We start from the raw sequence: 22,753 nt of genomic DNA, 5'->3' as shown, positions 1-22,753 counted from the left end.
AAGTCTGTTTAGTATGTAATAAGATTTGTGTGAGATGATGAGAAAAGGCTGTAACATGAGTTGATCTTGAGCCCAGTGTTGAGCAGCTCCCGATCTTACAATTTAAAAAAGTAGTTCAGACCGGGTGTCTGAGTTCCGCAGTATACGTGGTCCGGTGGACACTTGCAGAAATGCTGTTGGCACATGCCACTGGCCATTGAGGGGTCCCCAGATGCACAAACAGCCTGATCTTGTAGCTCCCCTTCCCCACACGGATGCATGGAGACAGGTGGCGAACTCTAAAGCCTCACTGAAAGGCAGGTTGCTGGACCGTTAGAAGGGGCTCACTCACCTGCCTCCAAGCACTTGTCTTCTGTTTACATAAGAATTACATCTCAGCAAAATTGAAACCATCACACAGGATAGATGCTCAGGGTTGCTCGAGAATAGTCAAAACTGAGTATTGACTTCACAAGTGCCAAAGACTTCAACTGCATGTATTTAAAAAATCCAGAGGAGTATGTTATGGTGAGTTCTTTTGTAAAATGATAATTGTCCCTGTTAATTTACATTTTTCCCTTTGGGATTTGCTTAAAGTAGGGCTGTGCCTGTATATGGAAAGGGACAAAATTGGCCTTTGGTTTTGGGCTTAATTTTTTATTCCCCAAAGACTACTTGAAAAGGGTTAAGATTTCTGTTTTTCTTCCTCTCTGTAAAGGCTACAGCTATGAGCGTGTGGATGGTTCTGTGAGAGGAGAAGAGAGACACTTGGCCATTAAGAACTTTGGACAGCAGCCCATTTTCGTTTTTCTCCTGAGTACTAGGGCAGGTAGGCTGCAAAGGCATTGATGGAAACAGACAAATCAGGGATAATAGAGTACTATTACATCCCAACGGTTAGTACACTTTTTTCCTTAATTCTCTGAAAGGCGAGGTTATTACTGAATGTAAAACAAGGTACTGGACTTCAAGCATGGTGCTCTTTTCTATCCAGCCTGTCCAAACTTTCATCTCACCAAAGAAGTAAGGCTAAAACCTGGGGTTATTGGAAAGTAATTCTAATCTGCTTTGACCATTGATCTGGGAATGTCCTGAAAGGTTTATGTAATTTTGTGGAATGTTTCATTTACATTCAGTGGAAGTAGCTCTTCTTCCCAACTGTGAATTTGGGAAATGACAGCTTGTCTACCAGTTGTCCTTCCTCTATAAGTATTTCTGGAATGGTGTTGAAGAGCTTAACAAAAATCTAGTTGTTTAAAAAATGTGATTATGTTGAAACTACCAACTTTTTAGAATTATTTACGACATCGTCCATATATGACTTAAATCATGAGTATTATGACATTTGTAATGCTTTACCAGTTACAGAGTGCTTTCATTTACTGTTACATAATTTGAAATCAGCTCTTGGAGATGAAATGATTCTCTAAGTCATTGTGGTGTCTGAAAAAAAAAAAAAAGGCCAGCACGGTGGCCCATGCCTGTAATCCCAGCACTTTGGGAGGCTGAGGTGGGTGGATCACTGGAGGTCAGGAGTTTGAGACCAGCCTGGCCAACATGGTGAAACTCCGTCTCTACTTAAAAAAATACAAAACTTAGCTGGATGTAGTGGTGCGTGCCTGTAATGCCAACTACTAGGGAGGCTGAGGCAGGAGAATCGCTGGAATCCAGGAGGCAGAGGTTGCAGTGAGCTAAGATTGCACCACTGCACTCCAGCCTGGGTGACAGACTGTCTCAAAAATAAAATAAGAAATTTTTCTCAGGTCCTGGAGCAAGCTGACCTTAGTTTTCAACTCATAGGATCCTAGTTTCATTATCTTATTTTTGTAGACATAAATCTTGATGGAGTACATGCAGGAACATGAAAGTGAAAGGGATGTGTGTCCCCTATTAAAGACAGATTGACATTTTTCTAAAAAGAGAGTTCAGTCTTATTTAGAAAGCTTTATAAATGCCTACTACTATAAGGGTATATGAAAGAAGTGTTAGATATAATTTTTGATTATAAGGAGATTATTTCACGTGTGTTTGTTTTATCTCCCTAATAAAATTAATAACATAAGATTCATTTGGCCTCACTCTTCCAAGATCATAGACTGCATGTGGAATCTCAGCCATTTTCTCATGTGATCAGTTGCCTCGGGGTTAGTCTCAGGAGAAACTGAAAGAATCAGGTAGTGCATCATCACTGCCGGGAAAACAGTTTTATTTATGCTTTAATGATTTCATCATCTTCATATTCAGAGAGCAGCATTATGTTTGAAATGTCTAAAATTAGGAAAAAAGAGATCTCTGCTTTTCAGTTAATCTCCTTGGAGGACTCAGAGTAGATCTTCTGGGAGCTGAAGCAGTCCTGGACATTAGTCTTTTCCAAACACTGACTGTTGTGTTTGCTGTCACAGTTTTGCTGTAGTTCTGCAGTATTTTCATTTATTTAAGAGGTTTCCTTCCAACTTTCAAATATTTCTGTGATTGAGTCATATTGCCACCAGATGGCAGTGATAGCTCATGAATATGTTCCTATTCATGGATGTGGGTGTAGCTTATTTATAAAAATCTCACCCCTCAGTGAAGAAGAGCTGCACTTAGACAATATGAATTCAAGAAGGTAATTTTATGGAACACATTTTAAAATGAAATAAGCGCCTGAAAAGTATTATAGTATAGTGGATAAAAACACGGGCTCTGGACCCACACTGCAAGGGAATGAATCCTGGCTCTTTCACCTTCTAGCCTTGCAACTTCAGAGAAGTCCCTTACCCTCCCTTTCAACATCTATAAAGTGGGGAAAATCGTAGCAACTACTCAACTTCCCGACAGTGTTGTTGTGAGGGTTAAAAGGAGTTAATACAGAGAGAGTGCTTAGAATAATGCCTGGCAAGTAGTAAGCACAGCATAAGTGTCATTATCATTATTATTAGGTATAATTTAGCATCTGTCAGTAATCAGTCATGATTACTTCCTTGTTCCAACTTCAACTTGATATGAAGACTTTAATTTAGAATATTCCTGCCTGATTTGTCTGGAGATCCAGCTTATGGTCAGTAGTCCTTCTTAAAAGTTAGTCCTTAATTCGGGTTCATGGAACAAGCCCTTTCAGGCTTGCTTGTTTCAGCAACCAGCTCTAACGACCCTGGCAAGAGGGAGTCTGTTTTGTACTTGTTTTCACATTAATCAAAGAGAACGCTGCAATTTACCTTCATGGTTCTGTTAATTAATTCCTGTAACTCAAGGTATCTCCTCAGCTCTCTTCCTGCAGCACTGAAGAAAGACCAGCAAGTTGTTCCTTGCTGAAGCACTGAAGAAAGACCAGCAAGAGTGTTCTGAGGAAACCTCAGAACACTCAGAGTAAATGACAGAGTATTCTTGTCTTGCCGTTGGTTTTGTTACTTTCTCTTTGATTAATGTGGAAACAAGTACAAAAAAGACTCACTGGAGCTTTCTCTAATCAGAGGGAGGAGGTTTCCCACTCTGCTCACGAGTATAATATCATCCCCTCTTCTCATTAACTTTTTATCAGCGATCTTGCTACCTAGTTGTAACTTGCAAGCGACATTCAGTGCTCTTCTCTTGACAGTGCACACTGCAAACCTCTCATATTTAGATCTGTTTTCTGAAAGAGTATGTGTCCTTTTCCTCAGACTACTCTAATCAAAATCTAATCAAGGTTTTTAAGCAGAAGAGATAAAGTGGCTCCATGGCACTGACTTAAGTATCCACTTCGGCCACTTGCCCCTGCTCTGCTCATTCTGTTCCATTCAGTAATAAAAATTTTCCTGTCAGGCAATAAGAGGTCAGGTAGCACTTCTCACCACTAGAACAAGGCTTTGGAGTTGGGAGTGTGGGTCCATTTGAAGGATGAAGCCAATTGTTTTGACTGATTTCAGTTTATCAGTCTGACCCACTCTAGCCTTGTGCTTATTTTCTAGCTCCTTGTCTGTGTGCTGCTGATTACGTTCCTTTTTGCATTGTTTTCAGGTGGAGTTGGCATGAACTTAACAGCAGCAGATACTGTGATTTTTGTTGACAGTGACTTTAATCCTCAGAATGACTTGCAAGCAGCTGCCAGGGCTCATCGAATTGGCCAAAACAAGTAAGTGATTTTTTTCTGCTTCCTTGGCTTGCCCAGCAGCCGTTCTGGGTTGTGAGAAAGGTGAAGAATATAGTCCTGGTGACAGTCCCACACTGGGAACTGAGAGACCACCAGGTTTTAGCCCATCTGTGCTATTGACTCCTAGGGTAGCATTGGATGGGTCACATTATCAGTCCAGACTGACTTTATTAGAAAGAGTGAAATCAAACTGTGAAAAGATTAGAAGGAAACTTTAGAAGTCATTTAACTCATCCTTCTTGAGTTAGCATCTAACTCAGTTAAAAAATGGGGTTATGGGGCTATGGAGCTAAGCTAAAAAAAAAAAAAAAAAGGATAGATGTTGCCTTTTGATGTGAGGATAATTTGATCTTCCAGAGATTTTCCTTGGCCACAGATAAGGAATCCCAGTCATGGTTACCCCATCATTCTTTCCTTGACTCTCTGGAATGGTTCAGAGAGAATTTCAGGCGAGTTCTCTCTAACAAGTGTTCAGGACCAAATGAACCAATCTCCCTTTCATTGTACCCTGAATATGGTATTTGGTTTTGTTTGCTTTTAGATGTATTTACCTTGCATACTTTTGCCCAGTTTTGCACACCCTTATAGCACACTACCCTCGTTTGACTTATGTCCAGGTCTGTTAAAGTTATTCGGCTGATTGGTCGAGACACTGTGGAAGAAATAGTCTATAGGAAAGCAGCCTCCAAACTGCAGCTCACCAACATGATCATAGAAGGAGGCCATTTTACTCTGGGAGCCCAGAAACCTGCTGCCGATGCTGACCTCCAGGTATGATATGATATATTGTTCTTCACTTTGGAATATGCCAATACCCTTTGTGGAGGAGAATGTAAATGAAAAGAACCAGCACTCACCAGCCATTCTCCCCAGCAACACATTTGTTCCTTGGCCTCCCTCACACCTGCCACAGTGCTGGCTGTGTGCAGGGTCTCTAGGAACTAAGGATTCAGATCCAAGCCTCATCACTTCTTGGCTGTTTGGGTTTGAGCAGCTTTCTTAACCTCTTAGATCTACTCTTTTTGCATTTCTAAAAATAAAGACACCACAGGTTACCTCAGAGAGCTGTTAAGAGAATTAGTTAAAATAAAGAACTCAGCATAGTCAATAACAATTAATTCTGTACTTCCACCTTAATCCCAGACCCTTTGATCAGTGACTTACATTACTTCATACTCAGAAGAGGACAAATGAGATCAGGAATTCAAAATTGTGCCATAGAAAAAATGGGTGAAAGAACTAGAGGTAATTTATTTAGAGAAGGGAGTACTGGATGGGAGACAGACAGTGGATTGGAAGATTTTAGAGCTCTCTTTTGGAAGAGGACTTAGAGTTACTCTGTAGCAGCCCTTGGGTTAAAATTAGAACTCATAATATTTCCTGGATCCTTTGTTTTTGCCCTAAGGATGAGGGGCTGGATGCAAAGAGACCAACTCCTAGGATACTAGAAAGATGCAGGTATGAAGGGAGTAATAAATGTCTGTCAAGGGCAGCATCAGCGGGAGAGTCTGGTGTGAGAAACATTGCAAAAGAAGGAAGGACAGGAGTTGGCTACTGTTTAGAGTTGGGTCTCGACAGTAGGGAGATAGAAAATTCAAAGATGGGTGTGAGGTTTTGGGCCCCTATGATGAGGAGAGAAGAAAGGAAAATAAGAGGTAGGGCAGAGTTTTAGGAAGATAAAGATAATTTAGGCATTAGTCAGAGTGTGCAGTAAAAATACAATATAAACATAAACTATTGTTAGAGGTAGACTCAGACAAAAGGAAAGAATTTTATTTGCAAAAATCACAAGCATTCTTTTACACCAATAACAGACAGAGAGCCAAATCATGAGTGAACTCCCATTCACAACTGCTTCAAAGAGAATAAAATACCTAGGAATCCAACTTACAAGGGATGTGAAGGACCTCTTCAAGGAGAACTACAAACCACTGCTCAATGAAATCAAAGAGGATACAAACAAATGGAAGAACATTCCATGCTCATGGGTTGGAAGAATCAATATCGTGAAAATGGCCATACTGCCCAAGGTAATTTATAGATTCAATGCCATCCCCATCAAGCTACCAATGACTTTCTTCACAGAATTGGAAAAAACTACTTTAAAGTTCATATGGAACCAAAAAAGAGCCCGCATCGCCAAGTCAATCCTAAGCCAAAAGAACAAAGCTGGCGGCATCACGCGACCTGACTTTAAACTATACTACAAGGCTACAGTAACCAAAACAGCATGGTACTGGTACCACAACAGAGACATAGATCAAAGGAACAGAACAGAGCCCTCAGAAATGATGCCGCATATCTACAACTATCTGATCTTTGACAAACCTGACAAAAACAAGAAATGGGGAAAGGATTCCCTATTTAATAAATGGTTCTGGGAAAACTGGCTAGCCATATGTAGAAAGCTGAAACTGGATCCCTTCCTTACACCTTATACAAAAATTAATTCAAGATGGATTAAAGACTTATATGTTAGACCTAAAACCATTAAAATCCTACAAGAAAACCTAGGCAATACCATTCAGGACATAGGCGTGGGCAAGGACTTCATGTCTAAACCACCAAAAGCAATGGCAACAAAAGCCAAAATTGACAAATGGGATCTCATTAAACTAAAGAGCTTCTGCACAGCAAAAGAAACTACCATCAGAGTGAACAGGCAACCTACAGAATGGGAGAAAATTTTTGCAACCTACTCATCTGACAAAGGGCCAATATCCAGAATCTACAATGAACTCAAACAAATTTACAAGAAAAAAACAACCCCATCAAAAAGTGGGCAAGGGATATGAACAGACACTTCTCAAAAGAAGACATTTATGCAGCCAAAGAACACATGAAGAAATGCTCATCATCACTGGCCATCAGAGAAATGCAAATCAAAACCACAGTGAGATACCATCTCACACCAGTTAGAATGGCCATCATTAAAAAATCAGGAAACAACAGGTGCTGGAGAGGATGTGGAGAAATAGGAACACTTTTACACTGTTAGTGGGACTGTAAACTAGTTCAACCATTGTGGAAGTCAGTGTGGCGATTCCTCAGGGATCTTGCTAGAAATACCATTTGACCCAGCCATCCCATTACTGGGTATATACCCAAAGGACTATAAAGCATGCTGCTATAAAGACACATGCACACGTATGTTTATTGCGGCACTATTCACAATAGCAAAGAGTTGGAACCAACCCAAATGTCCAACAACGATAGACTGGATTAAGAAAATGTGGCACATATACACCATGGAATACTATGCAGCCATAAAAAATGATGAGTTCGTGTCCTTTGTAGGGACATGGATGAAACTGGAAAACATCATTCTCAGTAAACTATCGCAAGGACAAAAAACCAAACACCGCATGTTCTCACTCATAGGTGGGAATTGAACAATGAGAACTCATGGACACAGGAAGGGGAACATCACACTCCGGGGACTGTTGTGGGGTGGGGGGAGGGGGGAGGGACAGCATTAGGAGATACACCTAATGCTAAAGGACGAGTTAATGGGTGCAGGAAATCAACATGGCACATGGATACATATGTAACAAACCTGCACATTGTGCACATGTACCCTAAAACCCTAAAGTATAATTAAAAAAAAAAAAGTTTGCAAGATAGACTAGGATTGGAAAGGACTAGTCTATCAAAAAAATAAGTGTTTAAGAGAGAAAAAGTGACACAATATTAGAAGCAGAGTTACTAAGTTTGTAATTAGTCTGAGCATGGGTTTAAAAACAGCAGTTTTCTCACATGGTTACCGTATCTGCAAAGGCCAGTGCATATCTTTACATATCAGTGTTGCAAAAGACAGGGATCCTGTTGTTTTTGTTAGGGAGTTAGTAATTACAGGAAAGGCTCAAGGTTTTATTAATTTTGGGACTAGAACTAGAAAGAGTAACACTGGGTTTTATTTGTTTGTTCTTTGTTTATCTTAGGGGGTAAGTGTGGCTTTTTTCTTTTTCTGACTTTCCTTGTGTTGCTGACTGTGTCACATGCATGCCTAATTAACCATAATGGTGGTAGGGCAGGCTGTAAGTTTTATTTTTACACTGTCTAAGAGACAATTACAAATGTGAGATGAAAGCTGGAGAGAGAGGTAGAGGTACGCCGTAGATACCCTTAAATGCAGTTTCCCAAAGAAAAAATATCCATAGAACCTTAAGAGAGAGAAGGTCACTGCTGGGCATGGTGAAGGGGTAAATGACAGAGCCTTAGAAGGTCCGCATTCTCTTGTTAGAGGAGGAAGGATGTCATAGGTTGTTTGCACTCTCCCAGTGGAGGGAGCTCCAGGGGTCCAGTGAGGGGTATCTTGTGATGTGGGCTGCTGGACACGTCACTGTGAAAGGTGTAGACATACCTCCACCCCATGGGGCCACAAACTAGTGGGAACATGGACTGCTGGCTGAGAGCGACTCTGTTGGACTTCTTGCCCAGCTCATGGTTATCGGAAAGTTACTTTCTGACTCTAATGTCTGATTTATCTCTTCCCCATCCAGACTCTATGAGTTATTTGTGGTTGCCAAAAGCAAAGGTGATAACCCAAAGCCCTTGTCTAAAAAGAAAGCAGGGGATTTTTGTTTGTTTTTGTTTTTGTTTGTTTGTTTGTTTGTTGTTTTTTTGAGACAGAGTCTTGCTCTGTTGCCAGGCTGGAGTGCAGTGGTGTGATCTCAGCTCACTGCAACCTCTGCCTCCCGGGTTCAAGCAATTCTCCTGCCTCAGCCTCCTGAGTAGCTGGCACTACAGGCACGCACCACCACGCCTAGCTAATTTTTGCATTTTTAGTAGAGACGGGGTTTCACCATGTTGGCCAGAATGGTCTTGATCTCCTGACCTCGTGATCCGTCTGCCTCGTGATCCGTCTGCCTCGGCCTCCTAAAGTGCTGGGATTACAGGCATGAGCCACTGCGCCTGGCGGATTTTTTTTTTTTTTTTAAATACCAAAAAACCAAAAGTAAAAGATATGGTTCTGATTTGGTAAATCTAAGCAGTAGGTATGGAGTTCTGAAGTCCTGAAAGAAGGAAACAGGTTTTTTATCCTGCAGGGAGGACACAATAGAAACAGGCAGGCAGATGCAGGTGTAGTGAACACTTATTGGATACTGTGTGCTGAGTGTTGTCTGAGGTGCTCTTTTCCAGTTTCAGTAAATAAGAATAACAGCAGGATGAGATAGACACTATCTTTATCCCCATCTTAAGTAATTTGCCCAAGGTTATTCAGATTTAGGATTCCAATCCAAGCACTCTCTAACCTCCGAGCACATGCCCTTAATTACTGTAATATACAGCTTCTCATAAAAACACATGTAATTTTCTTAATGACTAAGACACGTTGCAAGTGAGCAATAACAAGGGAGAGCCAGGAGGTGAGCATAAGTCCAAGGGGGTGGAAGGGAGGGTCCCAGTATGGACTAATTCTTATCATAAATGGTTGGCTTCCTGCTATTCTTCGTATCAGCTGCCAAAGCCAGTTATTCTGGTTATGTGTATGGAGGGTAACTATAATATATCTAGGTACATTCATGCTTAAGTGAGCTGTCTATTGTTTTTTCAAGCTATTACAGAATACCTTAACGTTTCCAAGTTACTCACAAAATAGACTATCTGGAGATAATTAACCCAGTCTAAAAGGGCAAGATGAGAACAAGGGCCCAAGGTTTGAATCCACCTTGGGTCAGGATCTCAGAATTAGTGCTTAGGGAGGTGCAAAGTTGGAAGTAGCAAGTGAAAGCCAGGAAAAATTATCTATGCTTTCTGCATGGTTCCTACAGCCGTAGGGAATAGGCTGAGAGTACTCCAGAGAGGGACGAGAGAAGAGAAGCAGGATAGTGCAATGCCAGAGGAACATCCAGAAAAATTCAAACTGAGAAAAGGCCTTCGGGTCTGGTGGTCAGAAGTTGTTACTGATCTTTGCCAAGGTGGTTTCGATAGACCACTGTGTTAGGAAAACAAATTGCCAAAGAAAAGGAGTCAGTTCATGATAGAGGTAAAGTTCCCAGTGTAGCCTTCCCTTTCTAAGGAGTCTGGCAGTGGAGAGGTTGGAAAGTAGCTAACAGGGTCCCTGATCTCAAGTGGCTGCTGGGAATGCTTATGAAAAAGTCAGTGAGAGGTGCTGTAGAAAATGCAGGAAATTACTGTTATTCTTCAAAAAAAATTGGAGGCTTATACTTTTTTTTTTGTTTTTATGCAGAATTGTCAAAGTCAATACCTCTGATAATCATTTATCGCCTCTCTGCTTACCCATCATCCAACTATTAAATGGCCCTGGCTGTTAGTATCTATGATGGGAGAGCAGAAAGGCTGTCTGTTCATTGGAGAAGGACTGTGCCTGGTATCGTTAATCCACTTAGCCAATCACTGATATCCTAATGTTTCTTTTCATGAGAACTTGCTGGACTTTTTTGTTTCCTCTATTCAAGTTGAGTGAGATACTCAAATTCGGTTTGGATAAACTGCTGGCCTCTGAAGGGAGCACCATGGATGAAATAGACCTGGAGTCCATCCTGGGAGAAACAAAAGATGGCCAGTGGGTCTCTGATGCCTTGCCTGCAGCAGAAGGAGGGAACAGAGAGCAAGAGGAAGGAAGTAAGTTGGAGGTTAGAGCAGAGCAAATGGCACAACCACCCCAAGCTAGAGCTCACGTTCCCATGGAAAGTTTTGGATGCTGCTCTCTGGGACATCTTTTTTCTACCTTACCCTATTGTCATCTTGGGCACACTGTTTAAGACTTGCTTGATAAAAGAACTTTACCCAAACTAACTGGAAATTTGTGTGGCTCTTCCCTTGTAGCTGAACTGTGAACCAAAATCATAGTATTAATGTTTATGATAGTATCAATCTTAAGGCTTTGAATTTGTACCTTTTCTCCCTTGGTTGCAAGCATCTTCTTCTTTGTTTATTAGTAAAGCCTACCATCCTTGGTATGATGTTTTGCACATAGTGATTCCTCTTCTAAACAGTAGAATTACTTGTTTTTTACATTGCAGCTAACATTGAGCATTTACTTTGTGTTCATCAACAGTGTGGACTTTGTCATGTGCTTTTTCCATTTAATTTCCATAATAAGCCATGAGATGTAGGAGATGGTTTTGTCTTTCTCTTAATTTTCTTTTCTGAATTTGGTCAGCATTTGTCATTTTGTTCTTTTCTACTCTGAGCATTTAAATTTCCAATTTGAAGTAATTTTTCACACGGTAGCTTTGTAAAGGTATTCCCTGGCATCTTGTAGTTATTTTGAAATGACCTATTTTTCTGTACCAGCTGCAGCAGAGATTCAATATGGACTGGGGTGAGAGGTTTGGGAGTCTTACTAGGCTTCTTAATTCACCAGTACTTTCTTTCAATAATACAGAATAGTGCTGTTTCTTTACTAGATGGTAGCTCCTTTTTATTTTGGGTAGTGGTAGTGGCATGATTTCTGGTTTTGCAGTTCTCTTTTGTTTCTACAGGACCGTGAATTTCCATCACTCGCTTTCTCTCTGTGCCACAAACTTGTCAAAGGATGTCTCCCCACTTCTAAGTTGTCTCTCTCTCTCCCTGCCAGAAGCAATGCCTTCCCTAATTCCTGGCTGCACGTATTTTCATACCTTCCCTTCCGTTCAGTTCCTTAGTAGCCACTGCTCTGATCCACTCAGACCTATCCTCATTATCTTCCCACTTGGAATGTGACCCTCTTTTGTGGGTAAATTTTATCTGTCTGACCTTTCTGGAACCCCCCTGCCCTCTCCACTACGTAGTCTCTGCCTGACTGTCTACTCTAGTGTGGGCTTTGGAGCTGGCTCAGCTGGTTTTGGGGGTTCATTTCTCTTACCTTCCATAAGTTGAAGTGTGTAGTATTTTCTGACTCCTAATGTAGTAGGCATGGATTGGGGTGGTTTTGTTGTCCTTGTTGATCTGTATAGTTTTTGTGGGATAGGTGGAAAAGTTGGAATTTGGGCAGCTGGCATTGTTTTACAGGAAACTGCTTCTTGACTTTTCTTATGTTTTATCTTTAAAATTCTTTATAAAAATATCTTGTTTGTATTCTTCAAGAACTCTTGTTCTCTGCTTATTGTTTTAATTGTACTCTGTTCTCATTTCAAGGACATACTGTCTTCTCTGGGGACATTTATTATGGCTTTTTAATATGTATTCCAGGGAGAATATTTATTACATCTTTTTAAAAAGTATTTCTCTTCCCATTGCATTGACTTTTACTTCTCTTTCTTTTAAAAAAAATATATATATTTATTTATTTATTGAAATTGGCAGATAAAATTGTATTTATCATGTACAACATGATTTCTTGAAGCACATATACATTGTGGAATCATTAAATCTAGCTAATGAACATACATCACTTCATATGGTTATATATTTGTGGTGAGAACACTTAACATCCACCCTCCTAGTATTTCTCAGGAATACAATATGTCATCATTAGCTTTAGTCACCATGGTACCTCTTTTTCTAAAAAAGAAAATTTGTTTGGGGATCTCTTGTTCTTATCGATAGTTTCCCCAGCCGTCTGGTATTCCCTGGCTGTCTGATCACATGTGCTGATGAAGTGCCGCAAAGCTGATGGCAGCTCTGGCATGGGCCCCGGGGCCTTATTACTGGTTGGTGAGTCAGCTTTTACATGGAGGGCACCTTCCCTGATCCATATTTGACGTCTTTTCACTGGGCAACCCATTTTCTCCAGAGACCAATCCTCTAGTATTTTCCCTGGGAGAGGTGAAAATGGAGTTCACCCGGTTGCTGAAACTGAAAAGGCGGGATGAGTCAAGGGTTCATGGCACTCCTGCTCTTTGGGGTGCAGATCTTCTCTCAATTCCCCCCTTTGCAGTACTCTGTACTTGTAAGTCCTAAGCTCTTGGGGCATTGAGAGGGTCTCTAGACTCCTAATGAGCCCTTGGCTAGGCACCTGTGTTTTGTTTCCATGGCTCTACTTAATCTGTCATTATCCCTCCAGCCACTTTGCATTTTCTAAAAGGTTCTTGAACTTTTTCATCCACCATTGCCTCATAGATCTTTTTTAAAATTCCTTTAACTGTCACTTTGTGGTTTCAAGTGAGAGAAGAAATATATGCATGTGATCATATTTTTAAGTTATAATTGATTATATTAAATAGCAACACTTACACTCAGTTTTGTACTGATCTAGATAATTTCAGCTTATTTTCCTAATGTTTACTAGAACAAAATAAAGTCACACTCTTTTCCAGAAAGATAATTATATTTCTCAGTCAATCCAACTGCCTAAAATAATTTTACTTTTTTTAGACAGTCCTACTGCCAGAAAAAATCCCCATTTGTATTACACTTTGGAATTTTCTCTTTGATGAATGGATATAGGTCTGCTCTGTGGTAAATGATTCTCCTGGTAGGATAGAGATGCGGGTCTAGGCTTGTGATGGCAGAGTAGAGATAGGGAGTATGATTACAAAGAATATAAGTGGATAGGAAAGACTGGTAATTAACGTGGCCCCAATCAGAATTAAATAAAAAAACAGGGTTGCTTTATCTTAAATGCCAGAGTTTTTTTTAAAAAACATGTTTGGAAGTTGAGAATTGCATGCAGTATGAAGCTACATATGTTGATCATATTTGACACTTCTCAGCTCTATTTTTTTTCTACTTGTTGATAGAGTGCCTCATTGAAAGCCCCCTGCTGATTTAATTAGCAAATGCCAATTAGAATTACAGCTGGTTAGATTTGGGTACAAGTGTGAAGCAATTGATCTCTTGAGAATGAAAATGTTTTGCTTTCATACTCTCTAGGGAAAACATACTTATAGCAGATTTCACAAATATTGTGAAAATACATTATTTGGTAACATGTGCTACTAAATATGCTTCCCTGTTCAATCATTATCTTACCTATCTGTGGTTGCTAGTCTTGGCTGGTCCTGACTTTTCTTAATCACTTGATTCATGATCTTGGCAGATCACTCAACCTCACTGAGCCTTTGTGTTCTCATCTGTAAAATGGTCCTATTAATGCCTACTTTACTCTTTTATGCAGTTGGAAATATCAGACACGATTATAGTTGTGAAAGTGATCTGATAGCATGAAGTGCTATTCAAGATGACACTATTGTCTTCATTGTTATTACCACAATTATTATTTGCTAGCCTGTTATCTCTCCACCCTTCTAGAGACACAATTATATACTGAAAAGAGCACACTGGCCTTAGAATCAGAAAATCCTGCCTCTTCCAGTGAGAATTAACAGAGTCCCTTAATTTCTGCCTAAGCCTCAGTTTTCCCTTTCAAAAGTAGGATTAGTTATACCAGGATTGTGGTGAGGATCATGATGAAGATGCTTGATGAGATCTGTAAAGAATATTGTAAATCCAAGGGATTATTTTTGTGATTCATTTTCTCATAGATTTGCCAAGCTGAATATTAAAAGTGTGTTTGGAATAAAAAAGTATAGATTTTATTAGATGATCTTAATGTCAGTGAGATTTGTGCTGAGGAAGAGTTGGGAATAAATGAATGAGGAATGAATGGAGGAATCCAGCAGAGATTCACAAACCATCTAGGAATGAACCAAAGGGCTTTAAGCTATGCTCTCCCCTTGGAAAAGTAAACACATGGGATCCCCCTGTAGAACCCACATTCTTCAGTGTCAGTGGGATGGGAAATGAAATACCTTCATCCGGACTTAGCCCATTTAGAATATAGGCTGTTCTCTTGTCCACTCTTCTTATTGTTTTGAATAGCATTAATCTATTTTTCCTTGGTATCTAACATTTCTCTCTTTGTGTTTCATGTTGTTAGAAAGTCATATGTACTTATTTGAAGGTAAAGATTATTCTAAAGAGCCCAGTAAGGAAGACAGAAAATCATTTGAACAACTGGTAAACCTTCAGAAAACCCTTTTGGAGAAAACTAGTCAAGAGGGCCGATCACTCCGAAATAAAGGCAGTGTAAGAACTGTTAATTTATTTAAAAGCTGTTCTTCCAAACTCTCATTCTAAAAAACACAAACAAAAAAAGATGCTGGCATCATTTTGTTCTCTTAGGATGATTTGTCAAGAAATAAGTATGTGTTTGTTGAAATGTTAATATAATTAACTATACCCTAGTATAAAAACTATGTAAAAAAGTCAGCATGAAAAACATTAAGGAGAGAATATATTATACGATTTAATGCAGGCGAAAGCACCCTTGTCCATCCAAGTCACCCCTAAAGGCATCCCTATATTATACCAAAATACCATATCCTGCTGTTGGTAATGATGACCCTATGACAATAAGAGAGGATGACAATCATAAATGATATATGTAGTGTTCACAGTGTTTGGCAGTTAACATGTGGTCATTAAATGCTAGCTATCACTAAGATAATTATGATGTTGAAATACAGTCTTAACTATATAATACATTACAGAAAGAGTTCCATTAAAAATGGCTGAAGTGGCATCCTGCAGGATATGCTTTTAGTCAAGGAAAAAAGTTACTTTTCTGAAGTAACTTATTCCTAATGAAATGAATCAAAATGACTGTTTCAACCATGCCAATGCTGTGGCTGAGTTTACAGCATGGTATGCTGGTCACTGTGCCTGTGAGGTGTGTAGTATGAACAGTGCCTCCAAGTGCTTTGCCTCCAGTTCCCACCATGCAGGGTGTGTGGAGATGCAGTGTTCTGTGGAATATTAAGTACGTTGCTTCTGTACAGCATGTGTTAGGGATAATGAAATTCGGGGAGGAATCTTCTTGACCCTGGTGATGGATCTTGTTCTTCCTCTAGATTCTTACCCCAGGCCTTGTGGAGGGATCTACCAAAAGGAAGCGGGTTCTGAGTCCAGAAGAGCTGGAGGACAGACAGAAGAAAAGACAAGAAGCAGCTGCCAAGAGAAGGAGACTCATAGAGGAGAAGAAGAGGCAAAAGGAAGAGGCTGAACATAAGAAAAAGTATGTCTACGTTAACCAAGCTGGGGGCCACAGTTGAAGGAGTCACTATTGTATAGTGACACCACAGTTGAATATCACTTTAAAAATACAGAAAGTTTCTTTTAAGCTGGTTCCTGTTGGTAACAGAATAATTTTTGAAAACATTTCCTCTATGTAAGTGAAAAGTCTCAGTGTGTAAGGCAGGGAAGATGCATTCCATTAAAACCAGAATTTTTTTTTTTTTTTTCTTTTGAGATGGGTTCTTGCTCTGTCACCCAGGCTGGAGTACAGTGGTATGGTCACAGCTCACTGCAGCCTCAACCTCCCATGCTCAGTGATCTACCCACTATAACCTCCCTAGTAGCTGGGAACACAGGTGTGTGCCACCATGCCTGGCTAATTTTTTTTATTATTTGTAGAGACAGAGTTTCACGGTGTTGCCCAGGCTGGTCTCAAGATCCTGGGCCCAAGCTGTCTTTCTGCCTTGACCTCCAAAGTGCTGAAATTACAAGCGTGAGCTACTATGTTTGGCCAAAAGCAGAAAATTTTAAGATTTTATTGTAGCTATCTGACAAAGAGTAGTTTACTTCAACAATCTCTTTTAGTCTTAAAAACAAGAACATTCAGTGAGTGCTCATTATTGAATTGTAGTCAGGAAGCAGTTAGCCTCATCAGTAAGACTTGTTTATTTACAAATAAGTAGAAAACTTCAATCAGGGTGAGTTTCTAATTGCATTTCTACTTGGCAGATATTGTTTGTGAACAGCAGTATAAAGTGTGCTCCAAGGGAAATCGTGATTGTCTGGGTTAATTTCCTTTTGTCCCTGGCCTGCTAAAGGATGGCCTGGTGGGAATCCAACAATTACCAGTCCTTCTGCCTGCCCTCTGAGGAGAGCGAGCCGGAGGACCTTGAGAATGGGAAAGATGAGAGCTCTGCTGAGCTGGATTACCAAGACCCAGATGCTACCTCCCTCAAGTACGTTAGTGGTGATGTCACCCACCCTCAGGCTGGGGCCGAGGATGCTCTCATCGTGCACTGCGTAGGTACGAGAAGTGGTATGGGCTGGGGATGGGGGCCTCAATCCTTATGGTGCCAAGAACTGGGGAGGATGGGGCACTGGGACCGGGGTGGTGGCCCCAGTGTAGTATTGTGCGGTCAAAAAAGTGTGAATTTTAGAGTCAGGAGACATTCCAGAATCATTTCACTCTTGGCTCTCTCATTTACCTGGTTTAGTTACCCAATTTTTCAACTTCAACTTCCTTATCCATATAATGGGACAATATCTGTCTTATCCTCTGCACAAGGTTTTTAAGAGGGTGAAATGAAGCAACATTGATAAGACAAACAAATCCTTGGAGAAAAAGCAAAACTTCAAGCTTGTTCCCGTGGTTGACCTTTGTATTTTTTACTTCATTTGTCTAAAACCCTTTCTTCCCAAATAACCACATCAAGCGTTGTTCAAATGTCTGTTTCTCAGAGAGGTCTTCTGTGATTACCTCATATAAAACAGGCCCCATCCCCCCTGTTATTCTCTGTCCCTTCTCCCATATTTTCCTTTATCACACCTGTCCCACCTGACACATTACCTATGTATTTGTTTATTTGACTGTTGCATTGCATTAAAAAATACACTTCATGGCAGCAGGGGTTTTTTCTTGTTCGCTGCTGTGACTTTGGTGCCTAGAACAATGCCTTACACGTAATACATGCTACCAAACGTTTGTAGTGTGAATGAATGACTATAAATGCTAAGATACTAAGCAGCTTTGTTAGTACCAGCTTGAATAAGTCACTTAACCTTTCCTGTGTACTGTTTCATAACCTTGCCTATGTGCTGTTGCATAACCATTGCTTCTACTCACTCTGTAATGTTCCATCTACTCTCCATCCTTCCACAGTCATTTCCCAGGAATCACAGATGCACCACAGAGATTTTGCTCATTGAGAACCCTAATTTTTGAGATGTTTTCCTGTTATCATGGCCCCAGCTATATCTTCGAGAAAACATAAACATATTTGGGAAGTCCAATCTGTGATATTTCTAGGAGATAAGATATTTTGTTTCTTCCTTTTGAAAAATCATTCTTCCACAAGTCCCTTTTCTGTGCCTTTGTTTTTCTAAATTGTGCACTGGACTTCACCTCCTATAGATGAAAATTTTCTCTTTCTTCAAACAGATGACTCTGGCCGCTGGGGCAGAGGTGGTTTATTTACAGCTCTGGAAAAGCGATCCGCTGAGCCAAGAAAAATATATGAGCTGGCTGGGAAAATGAAAGGTAAGAAGCAAAGCAGAGGGAAAGATTAAGGGTGGAATAAGAGAGGAGAGGACACCTAAGACTGTACTGTGAGGGTTACACAGCACTAGATAAGGAATTAGAATAACTGGTTGGAAACTGAATTCTGTCATAAATTAGCTACTTGTTCTGTGACTTCAAGGCATTCCCTTACCTTTTCTGTATCTGTTTCCTCATCTGTGATTTTTGAATAATACTTATTCTACCTACTTCATAGAACTGTAGTAAGCATAATAAATGTATGTATTCTGAAAAATGTTGATCCCTGCGTACATGTTAAAGTATTGGAATGGGCTGGACACAGTGGCCCATGCCTGTAATCTCAGACTTTGGGAGGCTGAGGCAGGAGGATTGCTTGAGGCCAGGAGTTTGAGACCAGCTTGGGCAACACAGTGAGATCCTGTCTCTACCAAAAATTTAAAAATTGGCTGGATGTGGTAGTGCATGCCTGTAGTTCCAGCTGCCCAGGAGGCTGAGGTGGGAGGATCACTTGAGCCTAAGAGGTTGAGGTTGCAGTGAGCTGTGATTGCACCACTGTACTACAGCCTGAGTGAGAGTGAGACCCTGTCTCGTAAAAAAAAAAAAAAAAAAAGAAAAAGGAAAAAAAGAAGTATTCGAATAAAGATGAAGGAATATGTCATGAAAATATCAAAGATCTACGGGAAGCCAGGCGTGGTGGCTCACAGCTGTAATCCCAGCACTTTGGAAGGCTGAGACGAGGCAAGGAATTCAAAACCAGCCTCACCAACATGGCAAAACCCTGTCTCTACAAAAAAATACAAAATTAGCCAGGCACGGTGGCACATGCCTGTAATCCCAGCTACTCAGGAGGCTGAGGCAGAAGAATCACTTGAACCTGGGAGGTAGAGGTTGCAATGAGCTGACATCATGCCATTGCACTCCAGCCTGGGTGTCTGAGCAAGACTGTCTCAAGAAAAAGACCTATGGGAGAGAAATCGGACATACCATTAAAATGCTGACAAGAGTTCGGGTTTGGTGCTGAGTGGAATGAAGATATGTTACAAGGTCAGCACAACCTTGGGTATGACACTCCCTGGAGACAGAAATAAAGCTGTTTGGTGCCAGGGGAACTTAGAAGCCTGAACAATATTGTCTGTTGGCACAGAGAAGGGAAAAAGGCACCTCCTTTTACATCCAGAAATAACAAAGTGGCAAGAGGAATAAAATTATTATTGTGGTTATTTTCTGGAGATTGAAGGACTTGTCTGATAGAGAAGGGCCCTCCAGATTCCTTAGAGATTGTTTTTTCCTAATTCTGCCCAGTTCTCTATGGTGGAAAGGGATGTAAGAACTTAGAATGACTACTTTTTCTAGTAAAACAAGTTACCGAAAGAAGGGTTTAATGTGTGTTGAAATAGTCAATCCAGATCTAGATGCTGATTGGGCAGTTGGCAAAGCAAAACCCAGGAAAGGTCAGAGCTGGAGGTGCAGCTTGAGGAGTCACTGTTTGGAGTCTGTGTTTGAAACCATGTGGGAGAGAGGATGGAGAAATGAGAGGCAGAGAACAGACCTAGAAAACACCTCTACTTAGGACTTGAGGCAAGAAGATGGAATTTCTGACAGAAGGAATTTTCAGAAAATTAGGGAACCTTGTGCAGTATTTTGAGGTACAAGGGAGGAAAGTATGTCAAGAAGGCAAAGAAGTTCATGGTATCAGACACTGAAGTGAGGATGAATTGGGAAAAGGCCATGGATTTGACCCAAGGTTGCTCACCTTGGAGCACTTTGAGGAGAGTGGGAAGCTCAGACTTAAGGCCTGAGTGCTCAGTAAGGAAATGGAGATGGGAGTGTGCAGTTTTCTCTGAAGGAGGATTGAAGCAGGGTGCAGCAAAGTAGGTGAAACTGTGGACTAGAATTCCCAGAGAAGGCTTCATGGAGGTCCTGGGCCTGGAAAGGTGGGTTGAATTTGAATAGGTGGGGAGAAATGGCAAGAGGATCCCCAACTGCTCATTACAACACCTATTATTCCTTGTCTGTGGGTACTGAAGGACCCAGGCAGTTACCCTGTTCCTTTGTGTGGAGGATGGTGTACAGGCCAGGTGGGCCAGAGTGGAGGGTTTAGGCAAAAGAATAGAGGAGAGTTTCGTTTTCACTGGCGGCTTGGGCCACATCATAGAAGATCTCACATGATTTGTCCAGGGAGATGCCATTCTGAGCAGAACCTTATCTAATGGAATGGGTAATGGCTGGTCGTTTTGGGGGATTTGATCAAAAGGATGGCGTAGCACAACCAGTATTTTAGAATGACTGAACAAAAAGTTCAAACTGGTATAACCTAACCAATAGACAGGGTCTGTAAAATAAAAGGAACAAAGGTTTTTTGTTGTTTTGTTTTGTTTTTGTTTTTGAGATGGAGTCTCATTGTCTGGAGTGCAGTGGCACGATCTTGGCTTACTGCAATCTCCACCTCCCAGGCTCAGGCGATCCTCCTGCCTCAGCCTCCCAAGTAGCTTTGTACCACAGGCGCACACCACCACACCCAGCCACTCTTGAATTTTTGGTAGAGACAGGGTTTTGCCATGTTGCCCAGGCTGGCCTCAAACTCCTGAGCTCAAGTGATCCACCTCCCTCAGCCTCTCCAAGTGCTAGGATTACACACATAAGCCACTGCACCCAGCCTGAGGTTTTTAAGGAGAAATGAGGACGATTACATACTTTTTTTGAATCAATTATCCTTGGCTACAAGGATTAGTAAGGGTGGCACCAGGCCGAGGTTGGGCAGGCAGTTGATGAGCAGATATCTTTGCAGAAGTATATTTTTATGTAAGCTTGCCAGGGCCCTTGTGCAAGGTCATGGGTTTTGTAAAATCTGTTGTGATAGTTCTTGTTATCAGACATTTATGCATTAGAACCTTCCCTTCATGGCCTTCCCTGGCTCTATTTGTCAGAGTTTCGTTTTATTTTTTGAGATAGGGTCTCACCCTGTCACCCAGGCTGGAGTGCATTGGCGTCATCATAGCTCACCACAGCCTCGAACTCCTTTGCTCAAGAGATCCTCCCACCTCAGCCTCCCAAGTAGCTAAGACTATAGGTTCACAACACCAAACCTAACTAATTTTTTCTTATTTTTTGTAGAGACTGGGTCTTGCCTTGTTGCCTAGGTTAGTCTGGAACTCTGGCTTCCAGCAATCCTCCCACCTCAGCCTCCCAAAGCGCTGGGATTATAGTCGTGAGTCACTGTTCTCGGCCATATTTGTCAGTTTTTAACACAAGCATCTCTATTTTGATTCTAACGGCTTTCACATCAGCTTATGTAAAGCCATAGAATTAAATTAGCGAGTTTTTCTTCACTATCACTTTTATTTGATTTGGATGGGGTAGGAAAATATACAAACAGATAGAGATAAAGTAGAATGTAATAATTTGAATGACTTAAGACAAGCACAAAACTACCAAAGGAATTTCAAGCTCATAATGCTCCCTCCCCAAAGCCCCCCAGCTACCTCTGGGTTTTGTATTCACTTTCTGATGTCTACAGGGGTACTTTGGTTGTTAATGTCTGAGGAGCATTAAATTAGGAGATCATAAAAATTCAGGAGTGAAGCAGGTGAGTACCCAGCTAAGAGGTTGACTGAGGCCAGGAAAGTGAGAAAGGGCTGTGTAGGAAGGTGGGTCCTGAAACCCAACTGAATTTGAAGAAGGCGAGATGCGAGGAGGATTCATTCCTTAGTGAATTTGGTGTTCTTTATGTTGCTCCTTTCTGTTTTACCTCAGACTTGAGTTTGGGAGGTGTCCTTTTATTTCCTGTTGATGATAAAGAATCAAGAAACAAAGGACAAGATTTGGTAAGTAAAACTCATCTCTTTTCAGAACTAAAAGTGGACTCACATCAACTGCTCTTGAAGTGTCCCCTGCCCCCATTGGCCTCTCTACTAGTGTATCACAGTTTGTTAGGGCTGCCATAACAAAAAGCCACAGACTAGGTAGCTTAAACAGCAGAAATGTATTTCCTTATAGTTCTGGAGGCTGAAAGTCCAAGATCAAGGTATCAGCAGGTTTGGTTTCTCTCAAGGATTCTCTCCTTGGCTTGCAGATGGTGGTCATCTTGCTGTGCGTGCACAACCCTGGTGTCTGTGTGTCCAGATTTCCTTTCTTATAAGGATAGCACTCAGAATGGATCAGGCCCCACCCTAAACCCTTGTTTTAACTTCATTGCCCCTTTAAAGACCCTGTCTCTAAATACAGTAAACATGAGGTACTGGGGGTTAGGGCTTCAATGTATGAATCTGGGGGGACACAGTTCCAGCCTATAACAAGCAGATCAGGCCATAGTCTCCACTGTACTTCCCCTGTCCCCAGGCTTCCATCCATCTGTCCCCGGAGCACTGTCCAGACAGCAGATCCCACCTAAGTACAAGGATTTCTATTTGTCTTTTTATCCTCAGTACCCTACATAGTACTAGCTCATAAGAAATGCTCCATAAACATTTACTGCATGAGTAAGAATGCATGACTTAGAACTC

The 22,753-nt window shown here is 41.0% G+C and overlaps 2 protein-coding genes across 5 annotated transcripts in view; one reads left to right on the top strand and one right to left on the bottom strand.

The window, feature by feature from the left end:
• The window catches only part of FMO5 (flavin containing dimethylaniline monoxygenase 5), a 344,784-nt gene that overhangs the window by 79,494 nt on the left and 242,537 nt on the right, over positions 1-22,753 (bottom strand).
• CHD1L (chromodomain helicase DNA binding protein 1 like) overlaps positions 1-22,753 on the top strand; it is a 55,475-nt gene that overhangs the window by 29,364 nt on the left and 3,358 nt on the right. For all 5 annotated transcript variants that reach the window (XM_032151609.2, XM_032151607.2, XM_058439386.1 and 2 more), the window contains 9 exons: positions 698-808; positions 3,958-4,072; positions 4,708-4,861; positions 10,513-10,678; positions 14,859-15,007; positions 15,832-15,995; positions 16,813-17,018; positions 18,153-18,251; positions 22,005-22,075. In XM_032151609.2, the coding sequence (XP_032007500.1) occupies positions 698-808; positions 3,958-4,072; positions 4,708-4,861; positions 10,513-10,678; positions 14,859-15,007; positions 15,832-15,995; positions 16,813-17,018; positions 18,153-18,251; positions 22,005-22,075 (1,235 nt within the window). The remainder of the gene's footprint in view (positions 1-697; positions 809-3,957; positions 4,073-4,707; positions 4,862-10,512; positions 10,679-14,858; positions 15,008-15,831; positions 15,996-16,812; positions 17,019-18,152; positions 18,252-22,004; positions 22,076-22,753) is intronic.

The sequence above is a fragment of the Hylobates moloch genome, unplaced genomic scaffold, assembly GCF_009828535.3.
Source record: "Hylobates moloch isolate HMO894 unplaced genomic scaffold, HMol_V3 SCAFFOLD_5, whole genome shotgun sequence".
NCBI lineage: Eukaryota > Metazoa > Chordata > Mammalia > Primates > Hylobatidae > Hylobates > Hylobates moloch.
This window is presented reverse-complemented; position numbering and strand designations above follow the sequence as displayed.